This window comes from Hemitrygon akajei, chromosome 10 (genome assembly GCF_048418815.1).
Source record: "Hemitrygon akajei chromosome 10, sHemAka1.3, whole genome shotgun sequence".
In the NCBI taxonomy this organism is placed as follows: Eukaryota; Metazoa; Chordata; class Chondrichthyes; order Myliobatiformes; family Dasyatidae; genus Hemitrygon; species Hemitrygon akajei.
Window position 1 is genome coordinate 128,790,755 of NC_133133.1, and position 21,581 is coordinate 128,812,335.

A 21,581-nucleotide genomic window follows, 5' to 3' on the forward strand; every position below is an offset into this window, starting at 1 on the left:
GGGAAGAAGGGTGCTGGGGGAAGAGGATGAAGCAAGAAGCTGGGAGGTGATAGGTGAAAAAAAAGGGCCGAAGGAGGAATCTGATAGGAGAGGACAGTGGACTAAGGGAAAGAGGTAGAACAGATATGAATAGGAGCTTATTTCACCAAATGGGCTAAGCTTTGGCACCGTATGGACTCTGGCCTCTGTGCAGGATGACAGTTATACCATCATGGCTGAGGTAAAGCGATCTGCTGTGGTCATCCCTCCAGGCTTCTGGCATGGCTGGGGATGAGTGGGGGGGGGGGGGTGGGGGGCAGAGTTCTAGCCTCCTTCCCAGAGGAGGCTGATGGAAGTGGGTGGTAGGGCTGTCAGCAGGGCCCATCCAAGAGGCAGCTTCTAGAAATGTACCATACTCCATGTTCAAGGAGCAACAATCTGGGTGGGGGTGGGGGGCTAAGTCTTTCAGGACAAGTCCTGGTCTGAGATACTGTCTGTGTGGAATTTGCATGTTCTCATGGCTGTACGGGCTTCCCATCCCGGGAGCTCCTGTTTGCTCCCACATCACAAATGACGTCAAGTCACTAAGTACTGTATATTGCCCTGAGTGTGTGGGTGACTGATAAAACAGGGGCCATGAATCCGAATATGGGAGACAATAGAGAGCAGGTTGATGGTCGGTCTGGACTCAGTAAGCCATTGGGTCTGTTACCATGCAATGTAATTCTATCATAGTGTGACAGGATTGAGGATGTAAAGGTGAGAGTGTACTTGTAGGATTTGATAAGTTTACGGTCACCCTGATAAAATACTAGCCGTCCCCTTGAACGTATTTTAGCTACTCAGTCCTTTACCAGTCATCAGCAGGATGTCCACAAGGACAGCATCACGTGAATCTGGTTGGCTTACTCCAAGCTTCATTTCAGACAAGCCTGTTAAATAATGAGAAGTGAATTCTCAACTTGGAGGTGAAACATTGCAGCAGAAAGGAAAACGTTTGTTGCTTCCCTTTCCAGCGTCGTCGGATGTCAGCACACACTAATTTGCACTCACTACGGCTGGGAAGATGGCTGAGAGTTTGCTGTGGAGCAACATGTTCATTATCACCACTCTTTTAAAGTCACTGCCAAACTTTGGCTGTCTGCTCTCAGCGCTTTGCATTCGTGTCCCAATGCCCAGTCCTGCTGCGGTGACTCACCACCACCAAGTAAAGCCACAAAGTTATGTACTTCATTGCTCACTCAGGCTAGGGAAGATGCCTGGTCTCAAAGAGATTCTGCAGATGCTGCATATCCAGAGTAGCACACACAAAACATTGGAGGAACTCAGCAGGCCAGGCAACTTCTATGGGGAGGAATACACAGTTAATGTTTTGGGCCAAGATCCTACATCAGGACCTGGAGGGCTTGGCTCAAAATGTCGACAGTTTATTCCCTTCCACAGATGTTGCCTGACCTGCTGAGTTCCTCTAGTGTTTTGTGTGTGTTACTTGGCCCCAATGCTGCATTCTAATAGTGGATCAGATGGTAAGGTGTGCAAATGACAACCGCGTTATTTGAGCTGAGCAGGTCACTGACTTGAAGACTTCTATGCTTTATCAACACAAAGGTGGGTAATTATTTTGATGGTATTCTGAATATAACATAGATTGTAAACACAGCATTTGCCTGAGAATTCCCAAAGAAGATTCTTGATTGGACAGAATTATTGCTCAGCAAGTGCTGACACATTCTTGTAAGCACAGCTGTTGCCAATGGAGCCATCTTTGCCGTGCCTTTCAATACTCACAACCCATGGGATTAACCTGCGGCTTTAAGATACAGAAATGGTCAGTCCTTCCCCTGATGGAACAGAAAAATGTTGAAAACACCCAGGAAGGGTCAGACAGTACCTGCGGAGAGATAAACAGTTAATCATCCTTCGTCAGACGATGGGCCAAAATGTTAACTGCTCCTCTCTCCACAAACGCTGCCTGAAATTGAGTGTCTCCAGCACCTTTCAGTTTCCATTTTAGACCTCCAGTTTTGTGACTTTTATTCCTTCTGCTAGGCCTGTCACTGTTTCCAGAAATGCCGTGTCCCCCAAACCAAGAAGAGCAGCTGTCGTGAGCAATTTTTATTCTACCTTACTGAAGCTTGAGTAACACACACAAAATGCTAGAGGAAGCCAGGCAGCATCTTTGGAAGGGAATAAAGAGTTGACATTTTGAACTGAGGCCCTTCATCCGGACCAGAAAGGAAGGGGGCATAAATCTGAATAAGAAGGTGGGAAGAGGGGGAGGAGTCCAAGCTGGTAGGTGATAGGCAAGACCGTGTGGGGGGGAAGGGAAATGGCAAGGGAGGAGAAATGTAGTAGGAAACTGGGAGGTGATAGGCTTGAGAAGAAAGGGGCTGAAAGAGAAGGAATTTGAAAGGAGAGGACAGAGGACCATGGAATAAAGAGGAGGAGGGGAACCAGAGGGAGGAGATGAGTAAGGGTGACTGGGTAACCAAAAAGGGGAATGGAAGAAGTGGGGGGGGTAATTATCAGAAGTGAAAGTAATGTTCATGCCATCAGTTTGGAGGTGATCTGGATGGAATATGATGTGTTGCTCCTCCAACTTTCCTCCATCTCCAACTTCTTATCCTGGCTTATTTCAGTTTCTTTTCCAGTTCTGATGAAAGGTCTCAGGAAAGGTCTCAGCCCGAAACCTCGATTCTTTATTCCCCTCTCTAGATGCTGCCCGACTTGCTGAGTTCCTCAAGCATTTTGAGTACCATAATGTGGTGGCATCCGTCGGTCTCAAGAGACCATGGATCTGCGCCTGGAGTTTCCAGGGCGCAGGCCTGGGCAGGGTTGTATGGGAGACTGGCAGTTGCCCAAGCTGCAGGCCTTCCCTTCTCCACACCACCGATGTTGTCCAAGGGAAGGGCACTAGGACCCAAGCAGCTTGGCACCGGTGACGTCGCAGAGCAATGTGTTGTTAAGTGCCTTGCTCAAGGACACAAACACGCTGCCTCAGCTGACGCTCGAACCAGTGACCTTCAGGTTACTAGTCTGATGCCTTGCTCACTAGGCCACGCACCAACACCATACCATAATACCATAAAATATAGGAGCAGAGTTTGGCCATTTGGCCCATCGAGTCTCCTCCACCATTTCATCATGGCTGATCTATTTCCCTCTCAGCCCCAATATCCTGCCTTCTCCTCATATCCCTTTATGTCCTCACTAATCAAGAATCAATCAGCCTCTGTCTTAACTACCAATTGCCTGGCATCCATTACTGTCAGAATCCCACAGAATCACCACCCTCTGGCTGAAGAAATTCATCATCTTCGTTCTAAATGGACATCCCTCTATTGTGAGGCTGTGTCCTCTGGTCTTAGATTCCCTCAGCATGAGAAATATCCTCTCCTCATCCCCGCTGTTGAAGCTTCTCAACATTCAATAGGTTTAAATGGGATTCCTCCTTATTCTTCTGAATTCCTGTGAATACAGGCCCAAAGTCATCAAACACTCCTCAATCCCGGAATCATTTTCGTAAACCTCTTTTGAACCCTCTCCAATGTCAGCACATCCTTTTTTAGACAAGGGGCCCAAAATGTTTACAATACTCCAAGTGAGGCCTTATAAAGTCTCCATATTAGATCCTTGCTTTTATATACTAGTCCTCTCAAAGTGAATGCTAATATTGCATCTGCCTTCCTCATTGTCAACTCAATCTGCAAATCAACCTTCAGGGAATCCTGCATGAGGACTCCTAAGTCCCTTTGCACCTCAGATTTTTGTGTTTTCTCATTTAGAAAATAATCTACGCTTTTATTTTTCTACCAAAGAGCATGGCAATACACTTCCCAACACCATATTCCACCTGCCACTTCTTTGCCCATTTTCCTAGTCAGTCTAAGTCCTGCAGACTTTCTGCTTCCTCAGCACTACCGGTCCCTCCACCTATCTTTGTATCATCTGCAAACTTGGCCGCAAAGCCATCTATTCCGTCATTCAAATCATTGACATATAATGTAAAAGGGTCACAGTGGGGAATAGAGGAAGGGGGCTGGGGGAGATTTATTCACCAGAAGAAATCAATATTCATGCCATCAGTTTGGTGGCTACCCAGATGGAATATAAAGTGTTGCTCATCCACCCTAAGGATAGCCTTATCTTAGCACAAGAGGAGGCCATGTTTTGACATGTCAGAATAGGAACAGGAATCAAAATTAAAATGTCTGGCAAAAGTAAAAATGAGCATTGTACAATAAATAGAGTCAACTACACAAAGATATCTGGTGTAGACTGAACATAAAATGATTAGAAGCGATGGACAAAGTTTAGAAGATCATTGATCCTTACTTTTCACCAGTTCCTGATAAAAACGACTAACATTCAATCAAATACTACTTATAATCTTGATCAAGTCTCTGGGAATATACACTTATTGACCACTTTATTAGGTAACCTATACACCTCGTTAATGCTAATATCAAACCAGCTAATCACTTGGCAGCAACTCAATGCATAAAAGCATGCAAACACGGTCAAGTAGTTCAGTTGTTGTTCAACCCAAATATCAGAACGGGGTGGGAATGTGATCTGAGAGACTTTGACAGTTGGTGCCAGACGGGGTGGTTTGAGTATCTGAGAAAATGCCGACCTCCTGGGAATTTCATGCACAATGCTCTCTAGAGATTGAAGAGAATGGCGTGAGAAACAAAAACACATCCAGTAAGCAACAACACACTTAAAATGCTGGAGGAACTTGGCAGGGCAGGCAGCCTCTATGGAAAAGAGTAAACAGTCAATGTTTCGGGCAGAGACCCTTCATCAGGACTGGAAAAAGAGATGAGAAATCAGAGTAAGAAGGTGTGGAGGGAGGGGAGAAAGAAGTACAAGGTGGTAGGTGATAGGTGAAATGGGGATAGGGGAGGGGCGAAGTAAAGAGCTGGAAAGAGATAAAGGGCTAGAGAAGGGAGGATCTGGTAGCTGAGGACAGAAGGCCATGGAAGAAAGGGAAGGGGGAGGAGCACCAGAGGAAGTTGATTGGCAGGTAAGGAGATGAGGTGAGAGAGGGATTAAATGGGCATGGGGAATGGTGAGGGGAGGGGGGGGTGCAATTACTGGCAGTTTGCAAATTCAATGTTCATGCCATCAGTTTGGAAACTACCCAGACAGAATATAAGGTGCTACTTCTCCAACCCAAGTGTGGCCTCATTGTGGCAGCTCAGGAGGCCATGTCTGAATGGGAAGAGGAATTGAAATGGGTGGCCACCAGGAGATCCCGTCTTTTCTGGTGGATGGATTGAAGGGGCTCAGTGAAGCGGTCTCCCAGTCTGCGTCAGGTCTCATCGATGTACAGGAGGGCACACCAGGAGCACCGGATACAGGAGATGACCCCAACAGACACGTAGGTGAAGTGTTGCCTCACCTGGAAGGACTGTTTGGGGCCTGAATAGTAGTGAGGAAGGTGTTGGGGCAGATGTAGCACTTGCTCTGCTTGCAAGGATAAGTGCTGGGGGGCGGGGGGGTTACAACTAGACAAGGGAATCACATATAGAGTGATCCCTGTGAAAAGCAGGAAGTAGGAGGGAGGAAAAGTTGTGCTTGGTGATGGGATACCGTTGGAGATGGCGGAACTTACAGAGAATTATGTGCTGGATATGGTGAGGTGGTAGATGAGGACAAGAGGAACTCTATTTCTGGTGAGGAGGGGGTGATTGGCCTGCTCCGACATGTCAGTCCATGGCCTCCTCTACTGCCGTGATGAGGCCACACTCAGGTTGGAGGAACACCACCTTATATTGCATCTGAGTAGCCTCCAACCTGATGGCATGAACATCGATTTCTTGAATTTCCGGTAATGGACCCCCCCCCCCCCCCCCCCCCGCCGCCTTCACCATTCCCCCTCTCACCTTATCTCCTTACCTGCCCACCACCTCCCTCTGGTGCTCCTCCCCCGTCCCTTTCTTCCATGGCCTTCTGCCCTTTCCTATCAGAATCCCCCTTCTCCAGCCCTGTGTCTCTTTCACCAATCGACTTCCCAGCTCTTTACTTCACCCCTCCCCCTCCCGGTTTTACCTATCACCTACCACCTTGTACTTCTTCCTCACCTCCCTCCACCTTCTTGCTCTGACTTCTCATTTCTTTCCCAGTCCTAATGAAGGGTTTCAGTCTGAAGCATCGACTGTTTACTCTTTTCCGCAGATGCTGCCTGGCCTGCTGAACTCCTCCAGCATTTTGTGTGTGTTTCCCTGGACTTCTGGCATCTGCAGATTTTCTCATTTGTCTTCCAGTGAGCAGCAGTCCTTTGGGCAAAAATGCCTTGCTAACGAGAGGGGTCAGAGGAGAATGGCTAGACTAGTCCAAGTTGACAGGAAGCTGACAGTAATTCAAATAACCACGTGTTACAACAGTAGTGTGCAGAACAGCAGCTCTGAATGCACAACACGTTGAACCTTGAAGTGGATGGGCTACAGCCGCAGAAGATCACAACATATACTCAGTGCCTGCTTTATTAGGTCCAGGGTGTACCTCAGCAAATAGCCACTGGGTGTATATTTAATGTATTTTTTGAACCCTGGTTTTAAACACAGTTACCAGGGGTGATGGGAGGTGCCAGATGAAGAGTCCACTACAGTTGTTAGATTGGATTGTAGAATTGTTATTCTTCTTGTAATTTAACTTACCTAAGCTTGTTTTTTTTAAAAAAAAATATATAATCACCTATATACATGTAACTGCTCAGTGAATTTTCCAGTAATTACGGTACAGTTGCTTTTGTATTTTGTACTTCTTAATTTCCAGTTGCAGGTGTTGTGCCACTTGAGTCTGGCTGAACTGTGATCCCTGCAAGTCTTGTTATCTCTAGTCCGAGTATAAGGTGACAACAATTGTTTATCCCTTTGTCCTTTCTTTGCTCTTTCAGCTCCTTCTTCTTATTCATTTTCCGTTCTTGTAACACTTAATTAAATGATCATTTGCAAAAAAACTTTTCCGCCTCATTCTTGACTCCTGAAATACCTTTGGATCACAAAAGTATCACGTTCCAACCCCGTTGTAGATTAATGTTATGCCCTCTGTATAATGTCATATTTAAGCTGTATTTAAAAAACTGTGTAACTGTCCAGTCACAGTGTAACTGTGTAACTGGGCAGATTAGGTGTGTACTGTTAAGAACGCGAAGAGTGGGAGGTGATCTCACTGAGACAGAGTAGGTGCAAGGAGGCAGCCCCCCCCCCCCCGGCTGAGGTGTGGGGGGGTCGAAAGGGCACATCTCAAAATAAAGGTCAACCCTCCAGGCCAGAGATGGGAAGGAATTCCCTCACCTTAAAGGTGGAGTATTTCAGAAATTCTCTACATAAGAGGCTGTGGACCCTCACTGAGTACATTGTAGATTGATAGATATTTAAGAAATCGAGAGACACAGGCTTGTGCAGAAATACAATGCTTTGGATTAGCCACGACTTTACTGAATGGGGAGAGCAGCTACAAAGGGCCAAATGGTCTCCTCCCACTTCTGTCTCATTTTTTTTACAATCTGCCGGGGTCTGAGCATTAAGTATTCTGCTTTGGCTCAGTCGCCTCACCTGATGTCACAAAGAACCTGACAGAGAACAATCCCGAGGTCGGGGTCACTGCAATGCAAGTGACGAACATGGGACTGAATGAGTCTAAGCATCAATGCAAAAACAGGTCATGCCCTCTCATGCTGAGCGGCCCAACAATTCTGCCAAGCTGACAGCTACGACCTTGCCAATTAGAATTAAATGTTAAAGAGTCCTGAAGAATGGTCTCAGTCCAAAACGGCGACTGTTTATTAATTTCTATAAATGCTGCCTGACCTACTGAGATCCTCCAGCACCTTGTGTGCGTTGTGAATGTTAAAGATGCTTGCAAAGTGTCTTCAGTGTTAAGCTGTGTCCCTAGCCTCATGAACTCACTCATCCTTGGATGATGGTGCACACAATTGTGAGGTAGTGCCCCTCACAGTTCATAAGTGTGAGATAATGCCCCGTTACTGACAGTGTGACAGCGCACACAAGTGTGAGTAATGCCCCTATTACTGAAAGTGTGACAGTGCACAATTGTGAGGTAATGCTCTGTTACTAACCCAGGAATTAATGGCAGGCCTCCCTTAATAAGATCATAAGATATTTGAGCAGAATTTGGCCATTGGGCCCATCGAGTCTGCTCCACCATTTGATCATAGGAGATCCATTTTCCTCTCAACCCGATTCCCCTGCCTTCGCCCCATAACCTTTCGGGCCCTGACTTATCAAGCATCAATCAACCTCCACCTTAAATACACTCAGTGACCTGGTCTGCACAGGTGCCTGTGGCAACGAATTACAGATTCACCACCCTCTAGATAAAGACATTCCTCCTTATCTTCATTCTAAATGGGATGTCCCTCTATTCTGAGGTTGTGCCCTCTGGTCTTAGACTCCCCCTGCATCCACTCTATCTAGGCCTTTCAACATTCAATAGGTTTCAATGAGATCCTTCATCTTTGTTCTGAATTCTAGTCAGTCTAGGCCCAGAGCCATCAAATGTTGATTGAGTGATTTTAAAACTTTGTTCCAAAATGTGACATTAGGCAGGATAAGAATCTAATGCCGAAGTTTAATTGCCCTTGAAAGGGTGGTGGCCAGTTATATCTTTTTGCAGGTGTTGGCGGAGATTCAGTCCCTGTGATGGTGAAGTGCATTCCCCTGTCAGGATGGTGTGGGACCTGGGTGTGGAATCCATGTTCTGTAGGGTTCCTTAAGAGCCTGAAGCCCTTGTCCCTCTGGGTGTTAGGGCTCACAGGTTTGGGAGGTCCTATCAGATTAGCTGGGGTGAGTAACCTCAATGTGGTAACTATGTTTCAGTAGAGGAGGTGGTGAGTGTTTTGAATAGTGGCCTGTCTTGTCCTGCTTGATGCTGAGGCATCAGGGGACTTTTTAAGCTACACTTATCCATTCAAGCAGAATGTAGTTTATTACACTTCTGATGTACCTTTGTGAAAGACGAAAAGGCTTCAAGGAGACAAGGAATAAGTCGCTTGGTTCTGGCTCAGCTCTTGCAGCCACTGCAGTTATGTGGTTGGTCTAATTAGCGTACTAGTCAATAGGATGTTGATGGTGGAGAACTGAGAAATTGTAACATCATCATTGTTAGAGATGGTCATTCCTGGCACTTTTGGGATATGTGTGTAGTTTGCCACTTACCAGCTTCAGGATCTGCCTTAACATTGACAAATGCAACTGTAGATATTGGAATCTGTAAAAAAACGCTGGTATCTGTAACAAAACATTGGAATCTGTAAAGAAATGCTGGAATCTGTAACAAAACGCTGGAATCTGTAACGAGAAACTGGAATCTGTAACGAAACACTGGAATCTGTAACGAAGCACTGGAATCTGTAACAAAACACTGGAATCTGTAACGAAACACTGGAATCTGTAACGAAACACTGGAATCTGTAACGAAGCACTGGAATCTGTAACGAAGCACTGGAATCTGTAACGAAGCACTGGAATCTGTAACGAAACACTGGAATCTGTAACGAAACACTGGAATCTGTAACGAAACTCTGTAATCTGTAACAAAACACTGGAATCTGTAACAAAACACTGGAATCTGAGATGAAACACTGGAATCTGTAACAAAGTGCTAGAATCTGTGATGAAATGTTGGAATTTGTAACAAAACACTGGAATCTGTTACAAAATGTTAGAGTCTGTAACAAAAGTGCTGAAAGAAGTCAGTGGTCGAGCAGCAGCCATGGACACAACAGTGGCGTGCTGATGGTTTGGGTCAAGCCTCTCACTCAGAATTGGATGTTTTTTCCCCTAGGTAAATATTGTCTAGGTCTTGTTGCATTTGGACACAGACACATATTTGCCAAGGAGTTGTACGTGGAGCTAAGTATTATGCACTCATTGACAAATGTCCACCTCTGAAAATGGAAAGTTCTTTGATGAAACCACTGAAAACTAGTTCTAATTTTCTCAAGTGGATGCAAACCAGAGTATTAGCAGTGTTGTCTGTAAAGGCACAATGACTTGACATGGTGGAGGTGATGGACAGTTTATACCATCAGCAAAGTAGTCAACGAGCAGCTGGCAATGTCAAGCGTTCATCAGAAAGCCAACAGTTGACTGTTGCAATCAGCGAGCCCTTTCAAGTCCCTTAAATACATAGCTTGTGATGCGGTTAAAGATTAGATCGGGAATAATTGCTGACTGTGTCAATAGTTCAATAAACTGAATAAGAACCAATATCATACTGCTTCTATTTCTGCACATATTTTCCTCTGCTGTTTTCAAAGTCAGTAGTTAATATTCTACTGTATTTACGGAGTCTGCATATGTATTCCTTACCAAACTAATTTGTGACAATATCACATGGGTCAGAACTTTCCATGCATTGTATAAAATTTTATTTCACCATGCTCATGCTTTCACTTAAGTGAAATGCTTGTAAAACATTTTCATCGAAGGACATGCAGAAGGCAACCGTCATCGACAAAACTAGTTCCAAAATTCTTCATCTTTAAAGAGAAACATTCAACATTTTCATGTCAGCCAAAGCAGAATGCCACATGTAACAGTCAAAAGAACAATGGCATGCTGGTGAAGTACAGTTAAATATCTTGGTGAGCTTGGACCAGGATATTTTTGGAGTGTGGTTATGGTACTGTTGAACTTTGTATGGTGACAACCCTACCTCATATTGAGGCTCCCTAATGATGTAGAACCCCAAACAGAGAACACGGAGAATGGAGATGAGGCAGATGACGGGTGCTCTGTGCTTTATACCTGTGGTTTTTTCACCTTTATTATCCATGTTGGGGGTACAATGACAGCCGCATGCACACCCAGCGAACAAGGCTCCTCGATGTGATGCAACATGAAACATGTCACTTTATTGTGAAACTGAAAGAGGAAAAAAAGAGTTAGACAAAAGTTAGGTAAATAATTTTGCAAAGCATTTCCCCTTTGCCCAAATACTATTCACTAAAACCTGACAGAGATTCATTTTTCTGATGGTCACTGACCTGAAATATGAAACTCTCCTCCTCTCTCCAGAAATGCTGTCTGATCTGCTGACTATTTCCTGAATTTATCCCGCTAAGGATTATTCCTTACCTTAGGGCAGACAAGACTCTGTGCTTGTTGTGGAGCAGCAGCTAATTAATTAGAAGTCCCACTTTATCCCGGATCACTGGTGTCGAGAAGCAGCAGAAATACTTTAACACAGATAAATATCCATCCAGAAAGAAGCATCCCTCAATTTGCCTTCTTAATAGTGCAGGAAGACCACCAACAATATACTCAGTGGCTATTCTATTTTATACCTCCTGTATCTAATAAAGTGGCCACTGAGTGTGTGTTCAATGCTGTAGCCAAGGTTCAATGGGCTGCGCATTCAGAGATGCTCTTCTGCACAGCACTGTTGTAATGGCCGGTTATTTGAGTTACTGTCGCCTTCCTGTCAGCTTGAGGCAGTCAGGCCATTCTCCCCTGATCTCTTTTTATTAACAAGGTGTTTTCACCCACAGAACTGCTGCTCATTGGATGTTTTTTGTTTTTTGTATCATTTTCTGTAAACTCTAGGGGCTGTTGTGTGTGAAAATCCCAGGAGATCAGCAGTTTCTGAGACACTCAAACCACCCCATCTGGCACCAACAATCATTCCATGGTCAAAGTCACTTAGGTCACATTTCTTTCCTCATTCTGATGTCTGGTCTGAACAACACTGAACCTCTTGACCATGTTGGCATGCTTTTATGCATTGACTTTCTGCCATATGATTGGCTGATTAGGTATTTTCATTGATGTGTAGGTGTACCTAATAATGTGGCCACTGAGTATATTTGAGTACGAATGACACATGGCCAATCTACATTTCTATCCCTCCAGTAGGCATGAATCTAAATTGACCAGGCCACCTATGAACGACTCAACCCTTATAGACGGTCTTTAAGTGATCGCTATATGTAACAATATTCTTAATTGCAATGACCCATTGGCTGGTCCTGATGTACTATATCTCAAGCTTTTGCAAAAGATGATAAGTTCAAAGGCATCGCACCAACCCTTAGGTATTCTGCTATTAAATACATTACCAAATTGGTTTGTACAAATGGTTAAAGCTGGTAATGAAGAAGAAAGAGTTCACGCAAAAAACCTTGTACTTATTTTAATAATATCAATGTACACAATGACAATGGAAAATTAACAGCACTACTCCTGAAATAAATCTTCCATCCTAGATTGGATTCCTTGAACATATCATGCAAGAACTAACTTATAAACAAGGCACATTATAAGCTTACCAATGTCACTGACAGATAATAGGGATAACTTAACACACATCAGAGCATAGACATGGCCTCCCTTCTGCAGAGTGAGACTGAACTGCAATCCACTTACGGAAACCACGGAGCCCAAAGCCTACAAGATTTGGATTCACCTGGATCTCTGGACGTGAATAATCAACTGCAGATCAGAAAATACCCTGCAGCTGCAGTAAATCTCTTATAAGCCAGCATCTGATTATTTGTAAATCCTGATGTCTGATACCTGGCTTCCTCATTGGACCAGAACATGAACAGTGTGTGCAGCACAAGGCATGCAGGGGTCCAGAATGTTTCCAGGACCTGAAGTCTGGAACAGCAGGGGTCAAGAACATGGGTGTATTTGTGGTGGGAGTTGTGGGTAGCGGAGTGGGGGTGAAGAGAGCCACAGTACTTGTATGTTTCCCACTTCCCTTAAACTCTTTAGGTCCACTGGAATATTATGTAACTATTGTGTAACGTAAAAAAAAAAGATAAAAATCAAATTATGTTGTGGTATTATGGATCAATTTTATTCACCCTATACATTTACCTGCATTAGGAATTTTGAGTGTGGCATGACATGCAACAAAAAACAACACCATTCAACAATCATCAAATGTCAAGAATGATTAAATAATGCTAATAAAGTCAGAGAAAATAATGCGTGTAATAAAATGTGCATGAATAAATAAACACAAGCATGCATTTACTATATAAATAGCATTATAAAAAGTAGTTTGAAATGTCTACAGTGCAGCAATGGGGGTATGGATAGAGAGGAGCTAATTAAGAATAGTTAATCATACTAACTGCTGGGATGTGGAAGAAACTTTTAAGATGGTGTGAAGTTTTCAGAATCAGAATCAGGATTAATATCACTGCTATATGTCATGAAATTTGTTAACTTAGCAGCAGCAGTACAATGCAATACAAGATAATATAGCGAAAAAAATAAATAATTCAATTACAGTACATATATATCTGTATGTTAAATAGTTAAATTAAAAATCGTGCAAAAACAGAAATAATATGTATTAAAAAGTGAGGTAGTGTCCAAAGCTTCAATGTCCATTTAGGAATCGGATGGCAGAGGGGATGAAGCTGTTACTGAATCACTGAGTGGGTGCCTCTGGGCTTCTGTACCTCCTTCCTGATGGTAACAATGAGAATAGGGCATGCCCTAGGTGATGGGGGTCCTTAATAATGGACGCTGCTTTTCAGAGGCATTGCTCCTCAAAGATGTCTTGGATACTATGGAGGCTAGTTCCCAAGATGGAGCTGACTAATTTTACAACTTTCTGTAGCTTCCTTTGATCCAGTGCAGTAGCACAACCGCCCCCACCACCCCCGGCACACCAGATAATGATGCAGCCTGTCAGAACGCTCTCCATGATACATCTATAGATGTTTTCGAGTGTTTTAGGTGACAAAGCCAAATCTCCTCAAACTTCTAATGAAATTGTTTTAATAGCCCTATAGTGCTTTCCAGAAGAGAGCCTTTGGAAAAAAACAGATTGCAGGGTGGATAGTGTAATAGGGGAAACATTAAAATAGTGTAGATAAATCAGTTAATCTGACACCAAAATCCTAGATTATCATAATTTTACAGCCATGACAAGTGCTGTTGATGCTGCTTACAGATAAATACATTGTCACTACAACATGCATTGAACGCCAAAATAATGGTTGGTGCTACCTTGGCATTTTATATAATGGAATAATAAATTATAATTTCCATAAATCAGCTTTCTTACAGTTACCTTGCTGGTAAACTGGTGATGTAGGACTGGCGAAGGATGCAGCAGCCAATGTTTTAGATTCATTTTGATCTTCTCTGTTGATTTGTCAATTGAAGAAATGGGATCCTTTACTGTTGATTCAGACCACTGGGTTGAAACATACCCACAGACAACCTGACGCTGTTGTTTTGGGGACCAAGCACCGGCTTCCATTTCCCTCCATCTCGTAAACAAGCGGACAGTTCACTGAGCGGTCCACCTCAACAGGTGTCTCCTGCTCCCCAGATGATTCACTCCCTTCCCTTTAACTGGTTGCAGGGAGGAGGACCAGGACCATTGCTGAGTCTCTTTATCGGTCCTCAGAATGAGAGGTGGGATCAGCAACGTCGCATCCCACTCAGTTGAATTGCACACACATACTCAGCCAAGTGCAGAAAGATGCCCCAGGTAGACAGGGACCAGGTAGGACCTCAACACGAGATGTAGGATCACTTGTGCTACAGCCATAGTCATACACCCGCCACAGTACGTTGCTATTCTTCACATGCCAGATGTGGGTTCAATGATCATAGGTATTCATGCAGTGAGTTCGCCTTTCACTCTCACCTCTGCAACTCCACCAAAAACCTGGAGTGCCATCTCTTACACATGCAATGTTCAGCCAAGCTACTTTCATATCTCTCTCTCTCTCTCTCCCCCCCCCCCTTCTGAAAACGCCTCCAAGACGCAGATTGGGAGCACAAAGTTGACACCTTTAGACCCAGACACAATGAGACCATTTCGGATGGCTGTGGTCTACTTACTGCCTGCTTGCACCAGGAGCAGCTGATGGCTATGATTTCCTTTGTGTGGAATGAAAACTTCTGCTGGAAACCCTGCAAAACAGAGTTACAGAGTCATAGCGTCATACAGCACAGAAACAGACCCAGACCCTTCAGCCCACCACTCTCATGTGAGGAGCATATGCTGACATGTACATACTTTGATAATAAAGTTACTTTCAGCTTTGATTCTACTGCCTCTGGTAGTACAAAATCAACCATTCTCTGTGTAATATACTTCCCACTCAGATGCCCTTTAAGATTCCTTCCTCAAATTAAACCTCGTTCATTCGATGTGATCTTAGTCTTTCCATGACCATGATTGTTTTTGGCATATTTTTCTGCAGAAGTGGTTTGCTTTTGCCTTCTTTTGGGCAGTGTCTTTACAAGATGGGTTACCCTATTATCAATTTTCTTCAGAGATCGTCTGCCTGGTGTCAGCAATCATGTAACCAGGACTTCTGATCACTTTAAACCTACACCCTTCTAAAATCGGATTGAAGAAGCACAATCTTGGCAATAGGTTTCTCACATGATGAAGGGTCTCGGCCCAAAACATCGACTGCTTACGCTTTCCCTTAGATGCTGCCTGGCTTGCTGAGTTCCGCCAACATTTTGTGTGTGTTGCTAAGAAAACTTTGGTAGCATTGTTATGCCCCTTAGGGTTGATTTTCAAGCCCACACCTCTGCCTGATGGGCCCAACCAATCTCTGGTTTGGGTTTCCATGAGGATGCTACAGTCAGATGGTGTAGTGGACACACCCATGCCTTCACAGAGCTGGACCCTGCCACACGTGGATCTAATCCTGACATCTAGAAACTAAAGAAAGGGAGTAAAAGGATACTTCCTTATTATTTTAAAATTTGAAGAGCTTACTTTGGATATTAGTGCTCTCCTTCATTGTAATTTCAATTTGCTATTTCATGAATGGCTGGGGATGTCACGTGATGACGTAGGATTGAGACGTGGAAATCCAGCTCCCCCGTAAAAAACTAATAAATTAATGTTTAAGTGAAGAAAAGTTAGTAAATATTTTCTAAAAACTACGTCTAAACTACTCAGGATTTTCCTTAGATATGCCTCCTAAACAGACACAGAAGAAAACTTCTACTTTGAAGACAGTACAAGCTGGGCCGGTCACCATGGAGGAGCCTCGGACTCAAGTGCATCTTACCTCCGGCGATACAGAACAGGGATCGGCGGCAACATCAACAGTCTCCAAGAAGGAACAACAGAACTGCGCGTGCGCGAAGGAAAGGGCATGCGCAGACATGAGCAATTTGAACTACAAATCCCAGGTACGATTGGAAGTGGAAGTGAAAATGAATCCGAGGTGGATTCGGATTCTCTTCAACATACAGATGAAGATGAGGAGGCAAAAGAAAAACAACAGGAAGAGGTTGGAGGTAGTTCTTCTGGAGACATAAGAAAAGCTTTGGTGCAAATAATGCATGAATTAAAAGAATTAAAAACATTAAAAATAATAAAAGATATTAAAAATATTAAGACTATGTTTGATAAAATGGTGAAAAAACAGGAGAAAATGGACAAGAAAGTTAAAAAGTTGGAAGAAATAACAGGAGACACTATTGATAGAGTGAATAAAATGGAAGATAATATTCTTGCCTGGACATCAGAAAGAAAACGACTGCTGGAAAAAATAGACGTGCTAGAAAATTTTAGTAGACGAAATAATATTAAAATTGTTGGTCTTAAAGAAGGGATAGAGGCAGAGGATCCAATAAAAAAATTTCAAAAATATACTTTTAATTATATGATACAGGGGGAGAAAGGTAAAAATTTGAGAAATATTAATTGAGAGTAGTGATATTATTTTTTTCTTCTCTTACATATACATTTTTCATGCTACGAGGGAGCTGGGGAACTTCGGATCCATCACTACGGGATTCACGTGTGTAATCATGGCGTTTGCCATGACCCGCACAACGGAGGCGGGTAATGTTGTGTTTTTTTTCATTCACAACATTAGCGGGGGGGGGTTTGTTGTTTTTTTTCTTTATAATCTATCTTTCTTTTATCTTTCTTTCTTTGCCTGGATGATCGGAGGGGTGACACATAGCAACATGGAGAATTTTAAAATAATTCCCCAAGGTAGTACGAGAGTTGAAATATTATGTATTATCATAGATTGGAGTAACCCCGTTAAAAATAATGACGAACTTAATGAATGTTTAAAGTTTTAATGTTAATGGGCTTAATGGACCGGTGAAAAGAAAAAGAATTTTAACATACATTAAGAAAATGAAAATAGATATAGCTTTTATACAAGAAACACATTTAACAGAGATAGAACATCAGAAATTAAAGAGAGATTGGGTCGGAAATGTTATAGCAGCTTCATTTAATTCAAAAGCGAGGGGAGTTGCAATTTTGGTCAACAAAACTTTACCAATTAAAATACAAAATGTATTAATTGATTCTGCGGGAAGATATGTAATTATACATTGTCAAATCTTTTCAGAACTATGGACTCTTATGAATATTTATGCACCAAATGAAAACTATGTAAAATTTATACAACAGGCTTTTTTGAATTTGGCTGACGCACACGATAAAATATTAATAGGTGGAGACTTTAACTTTTGTCTAGACCCAGTTTTAGATAGGTCAACAAAGGTTGTAACAAAACCAAAAGTAGCAAAATTAACTTTATCATTGATGAAAGATTTAAATTTGATTGATATATGGAGAAGAATTAACCCAAGAGAAAGAGATTATTCATTTTATTCAAATAGACATAAAACTTATTCAAGGATAGATTTTTTCCTACTATCAGCGAATATTCAAGACAGAGTGAAAACTATGGAATATAAAGCAAGAATATTGTCAGATCATTCCCCCTTGACAATGACAATAATAATGACGGATAAGGAGGAATCAATTTACAGATGGAGATTTAATTCAATATTATTAAAACGTCAAGATTTTTGTGATTTTATGAAAAAACAGATTCAATTTTTTTTTTAGATACAAACTCACATTCAGTTGATGATAAATTTATATTATGGGAAGTGATGAAGGCATATTTGAGAGGCCAGATAATAAGTTATACTTCTAAAATTAAGAAGGAATATATGGTAGAAATAGATCAATTGGAAAAAGAGATTACAAAATTAGAAAAAGAATCTCAAAGATATATGACAGAAGAAAAACAAAGACAACTTGTTAATAAGAAGCTACAATATAATACACTTCAGACATACTGAACAGAAAAAGCAATTATGAGAACTAAACAGAGATATTATGAACTAGGTGAAAGATCACACAAGATTCTTGCTTGGCAGTTAAAAACAGACCAGTTTTCCAAAACGATAAATGCAATTAGAACAAGTGTAAATAAAATTACTTATAAACCTTTAGAAATCAATGAAACTTTAAAAATTTTTTATTCTGAACTGTATCAATCAGAATCACAAAATGATATTGTTGAGATAGAAAGGTTTTTATCACAAATAACTCTCCCAAAATTGAATTCGGAAGAACAGAAGGGATTAGATGTGCCTTTTACATTAAAAGAGGTCGAAGAAGCTCTAGGATCACTTCAGAGTAATAAATCTCCAGGAGAAGATGGTTTTCCACCTGAATTTTACAAAAAGTTTAAAGATTTATTAATTCCTCCTTTTATGGAGCTAATACACCAAGCGGAAAGAACGCATAAACTTCCAGAATCTTTTTCGACGGCTATTTTAATAGTATTGCCAAAAAAAAGATAGAGATCTTTTAAAGCCAACATCATATAGACCTACCGGTATTTCTTTGTTGAACATGGACTATAAAATAATAGCAAAGCTTTTATCTAATAGATTATCTAAATACTTACCAAAATTAATACACATGGACCAAACAGGATTTATTAAAAATAGACAATCGGCAGATAATGTAACTCGCTTACTTAGCATAATTCATTTGGCACAAAAGAGGGAGAAAATGAGTGTGGCAGTTGCTTTGGATGCAGAAAAAGCATTTGATAGATTAGAATGGGATTTTTTATTTAAGGTATTGGAAAAATATGGATTAGGTGTATCTTTTATAAAATGGATTAAAACCTTAAATACTAACCCCAAAGCTAAAGTGGTGACAAATGGCCAAATTTCAACATCATTTCAGTTAATAAGGTCAACTAGACAAGGTTGTCCATTATCACCTGCTTTATTTGTGTTGGCAATAGAACCATTAGCTGAATTAATTAGAACTGACTCAGATATTATGGGTTTCAAAGTTAATCAGGAGGAATATAAGATTAACTTATTTGCTGATGATGTTCTGATTTATCTAACTAACCCATTGCATTCGTTGCATAAATTATCTTCTAGATTGGAAGAATATGGGAAAATATCAGGGTACAAAATAAATTGGGATAAAAGTGAAATTCTACCCCTTACTAAAGGAGATTATAGTCAATGTCGATTAATAACTCAGTTTAGATGGCCGATAATTGGTATAAAGTATTTAGGTATAAGAGTTGACAATGATATAAAGAATTTATATAAACTATTTGCCATTATTGAAAAAAATTCAAGAGGATCTTGACAAATGGATGATGTTACCAATAACATTAGTAGGTAGAGTCAATACTGTAAAAATGAATATATTCCCTAGATTACAATATTTATTCCAAACACTACCAATACAATTACCGCAGAAGTTTTTTCAAGAGTTAAATAAATGTGTGAGGAAATTCCTTTGGAAAGGTAAGATGTCAAGAATATCGTTGGAAAAATTGACATGGAAATTTGACCTAGGAGGGTTACAATTACCAAATTTTAAGAATTATTACAAAGCAAATCAACTTAGATTTATTGCATCTTTTTTTGATGAAGATAAACCGGCATGGATTAGAATAGAATTAGATAAAATAGGAGAAAATATACCAGAAGATTTTATATATAAATGGGAATCTAAATGGATACGGGAAAAGAAAGAATCTCCTATACTAAAACATTTGATTGATTTATGGAATAAGATAAATGTTGAATATGAGATAAAGAAATCTTTATTAGCAAAGAGACCTTTAATTCAAAATAAACTTATTCCTTTTACAATGGATAATCAACTTTTATATAAGTGGTTTCACAAAGGGATTAGATATATAGGAGACTGTTTTGAAGGAGGTATATTAATGTCATTTGACCAATTAAAGAATAAACACAAAATATCAAATAACACTCTTTTCTGTTATTTCCAATTAAGGACTTATTTAAGAGATAAACTGGGTCAAACAATGTTATTGCCAAAACCTAATGAAATAGAAACTTTAATTCATTAAGGAAAAATTAAACAATTTATTTCTGGTATGTATAATTTGATTCAAAAACAGGCAATTAAACAAGGAATTCATAAGTCAAGACAAAAATGGGAAACTGATTTGAATATTAAAATTGATGAAACAAGTTGGTGAAGATTATGTCTTGACAGTATGACAAATACAATAAATGTTCGACTAAGATTAGTACAATATAACTTTTTACATCAATTCTTTATTACACCACAAAAAATAAATAGATTAAACTCAAATTTATCTGATCAATGTTATCGATGTAATCAAGAAATTGGTACTTTTTTTACACTCTACTTGGTCTTGTTTTAAAATTCAACCTTTTTGGACAAATTTAAAAGTTTTACTGGAACAAATTATTGGAATACAACTTCCACATAATCCAACATTATTTTTACTAGGCGATATTGAAGGGATAAAATCAAAATCCAAATTGAATAAATATCAGAAAGAATTCATAAAAATTGCATTGGCAGCAGCCAAAAAGGCTATTGCAGTTACTTGGAAATCGGATTCATACTTAAGTATAGATCATTGGAAGAATGAAATTTTTAGCTGCATTCCACTTGAAAAAATTACTTATAATTTAAGAGATAAATATGAAATATTTCTGAAAATTTGGCACCCTTATTTACAAAAGATAGGATTAAATATATAGGTGCTCCAAAGATAAAATTATTGGTTATCTGGGGAAAGAAATAAATATACATATTAAAGCTATTATGAACTCCGTGGAGCATGTGGGGATCTTCCGATATCCAGGCATTCTTTCTTTCTTTCTTTCTCTTTAGGGATATGTTAGGGGGCAGGGGTTAAGGGGAGGGGGGAAGGGTTGATAATTTTTTTTTCCTTTCTGTAACCTATTTGAAAATCCAATTAAAAAAAAAATTATTTAAAAAAATGAATAGCTGTGGAGCCCACATATCAGGTTACAGCAGCTCCAATCGGAGCCCAGTTAAGTATATCTTTGGACAAGAGCCTGCATGTCCAAGTCCCCCTCGCTCATTGTCAGAAACAAAGATACCATGGCTGATGGGCATTGTAAAGAATGCACGAGTCTCACTGAGCTTTGATGAGGAAGAGGCCGGCAAAATGACAGAGAGGAGTAAGTGGCTATTAACACTAAAATGAAAAGTACCAATGAGCTGATTCATACCTTCCCACACTGCTTGCATTTTCCTTCCTGACGGCGTCTGTGAACCCAGTGATGTCTGACAAAGTTTTGCTGAAGAGATCAGAATCAGAATATCAGAATTAGAATAAAAAATCAGGTTTAGTGTCACTGACATTTGTCATGAAAGTTGTGGTTTTGCAACAGCAGTCCAGTGCAATACATTAAAAAAAACTATAAGTTACAATAAAATATCTTACATATATCTTAATTAAATAAGTAGTGCAAAAATAGTCAATTAGTGAATCATAAACTTGACAAATTTCTGCA

General features: G+C 40.7%; 1 protein-coding gene across 4 annotated transcripts in view; it reads right to left on the reverse strand.

Annotated features, from left to right (window-relative positions):
- dgki (diacylglycerol kinase, iota) overlaps positions 1-21,581 on the reverse strand; it is a 233,394-nt gene that overhangs the window by 119,504 nt on the left and 92,309 nt on the right. For 3 of the 4 annotated variants that reach the window (XM_073058953.1, XM_073058952.1, XM_073058949.1), the window contains exons 6-8: positions 21,297-21,365; positions 14,826-14,897; positions 10,761-10,877 (exon numbers count right to left, since the gene is read on the reverse strand). In XM_073058953.1, coding sequence (XP_072915054.1) covers positions 10,761-10,877; positions 14,826-14,897; positions 21,297-21,365 — 258 coding nt within the window. The remainder of the gene's footprint in view (positions 1-10,760; positions 10,878-14,825; positions 14,898-21,296; positions 21,366-21,581) is intronic. The other variant, XM_073058951.1, reaches the window with a different exon arrangement.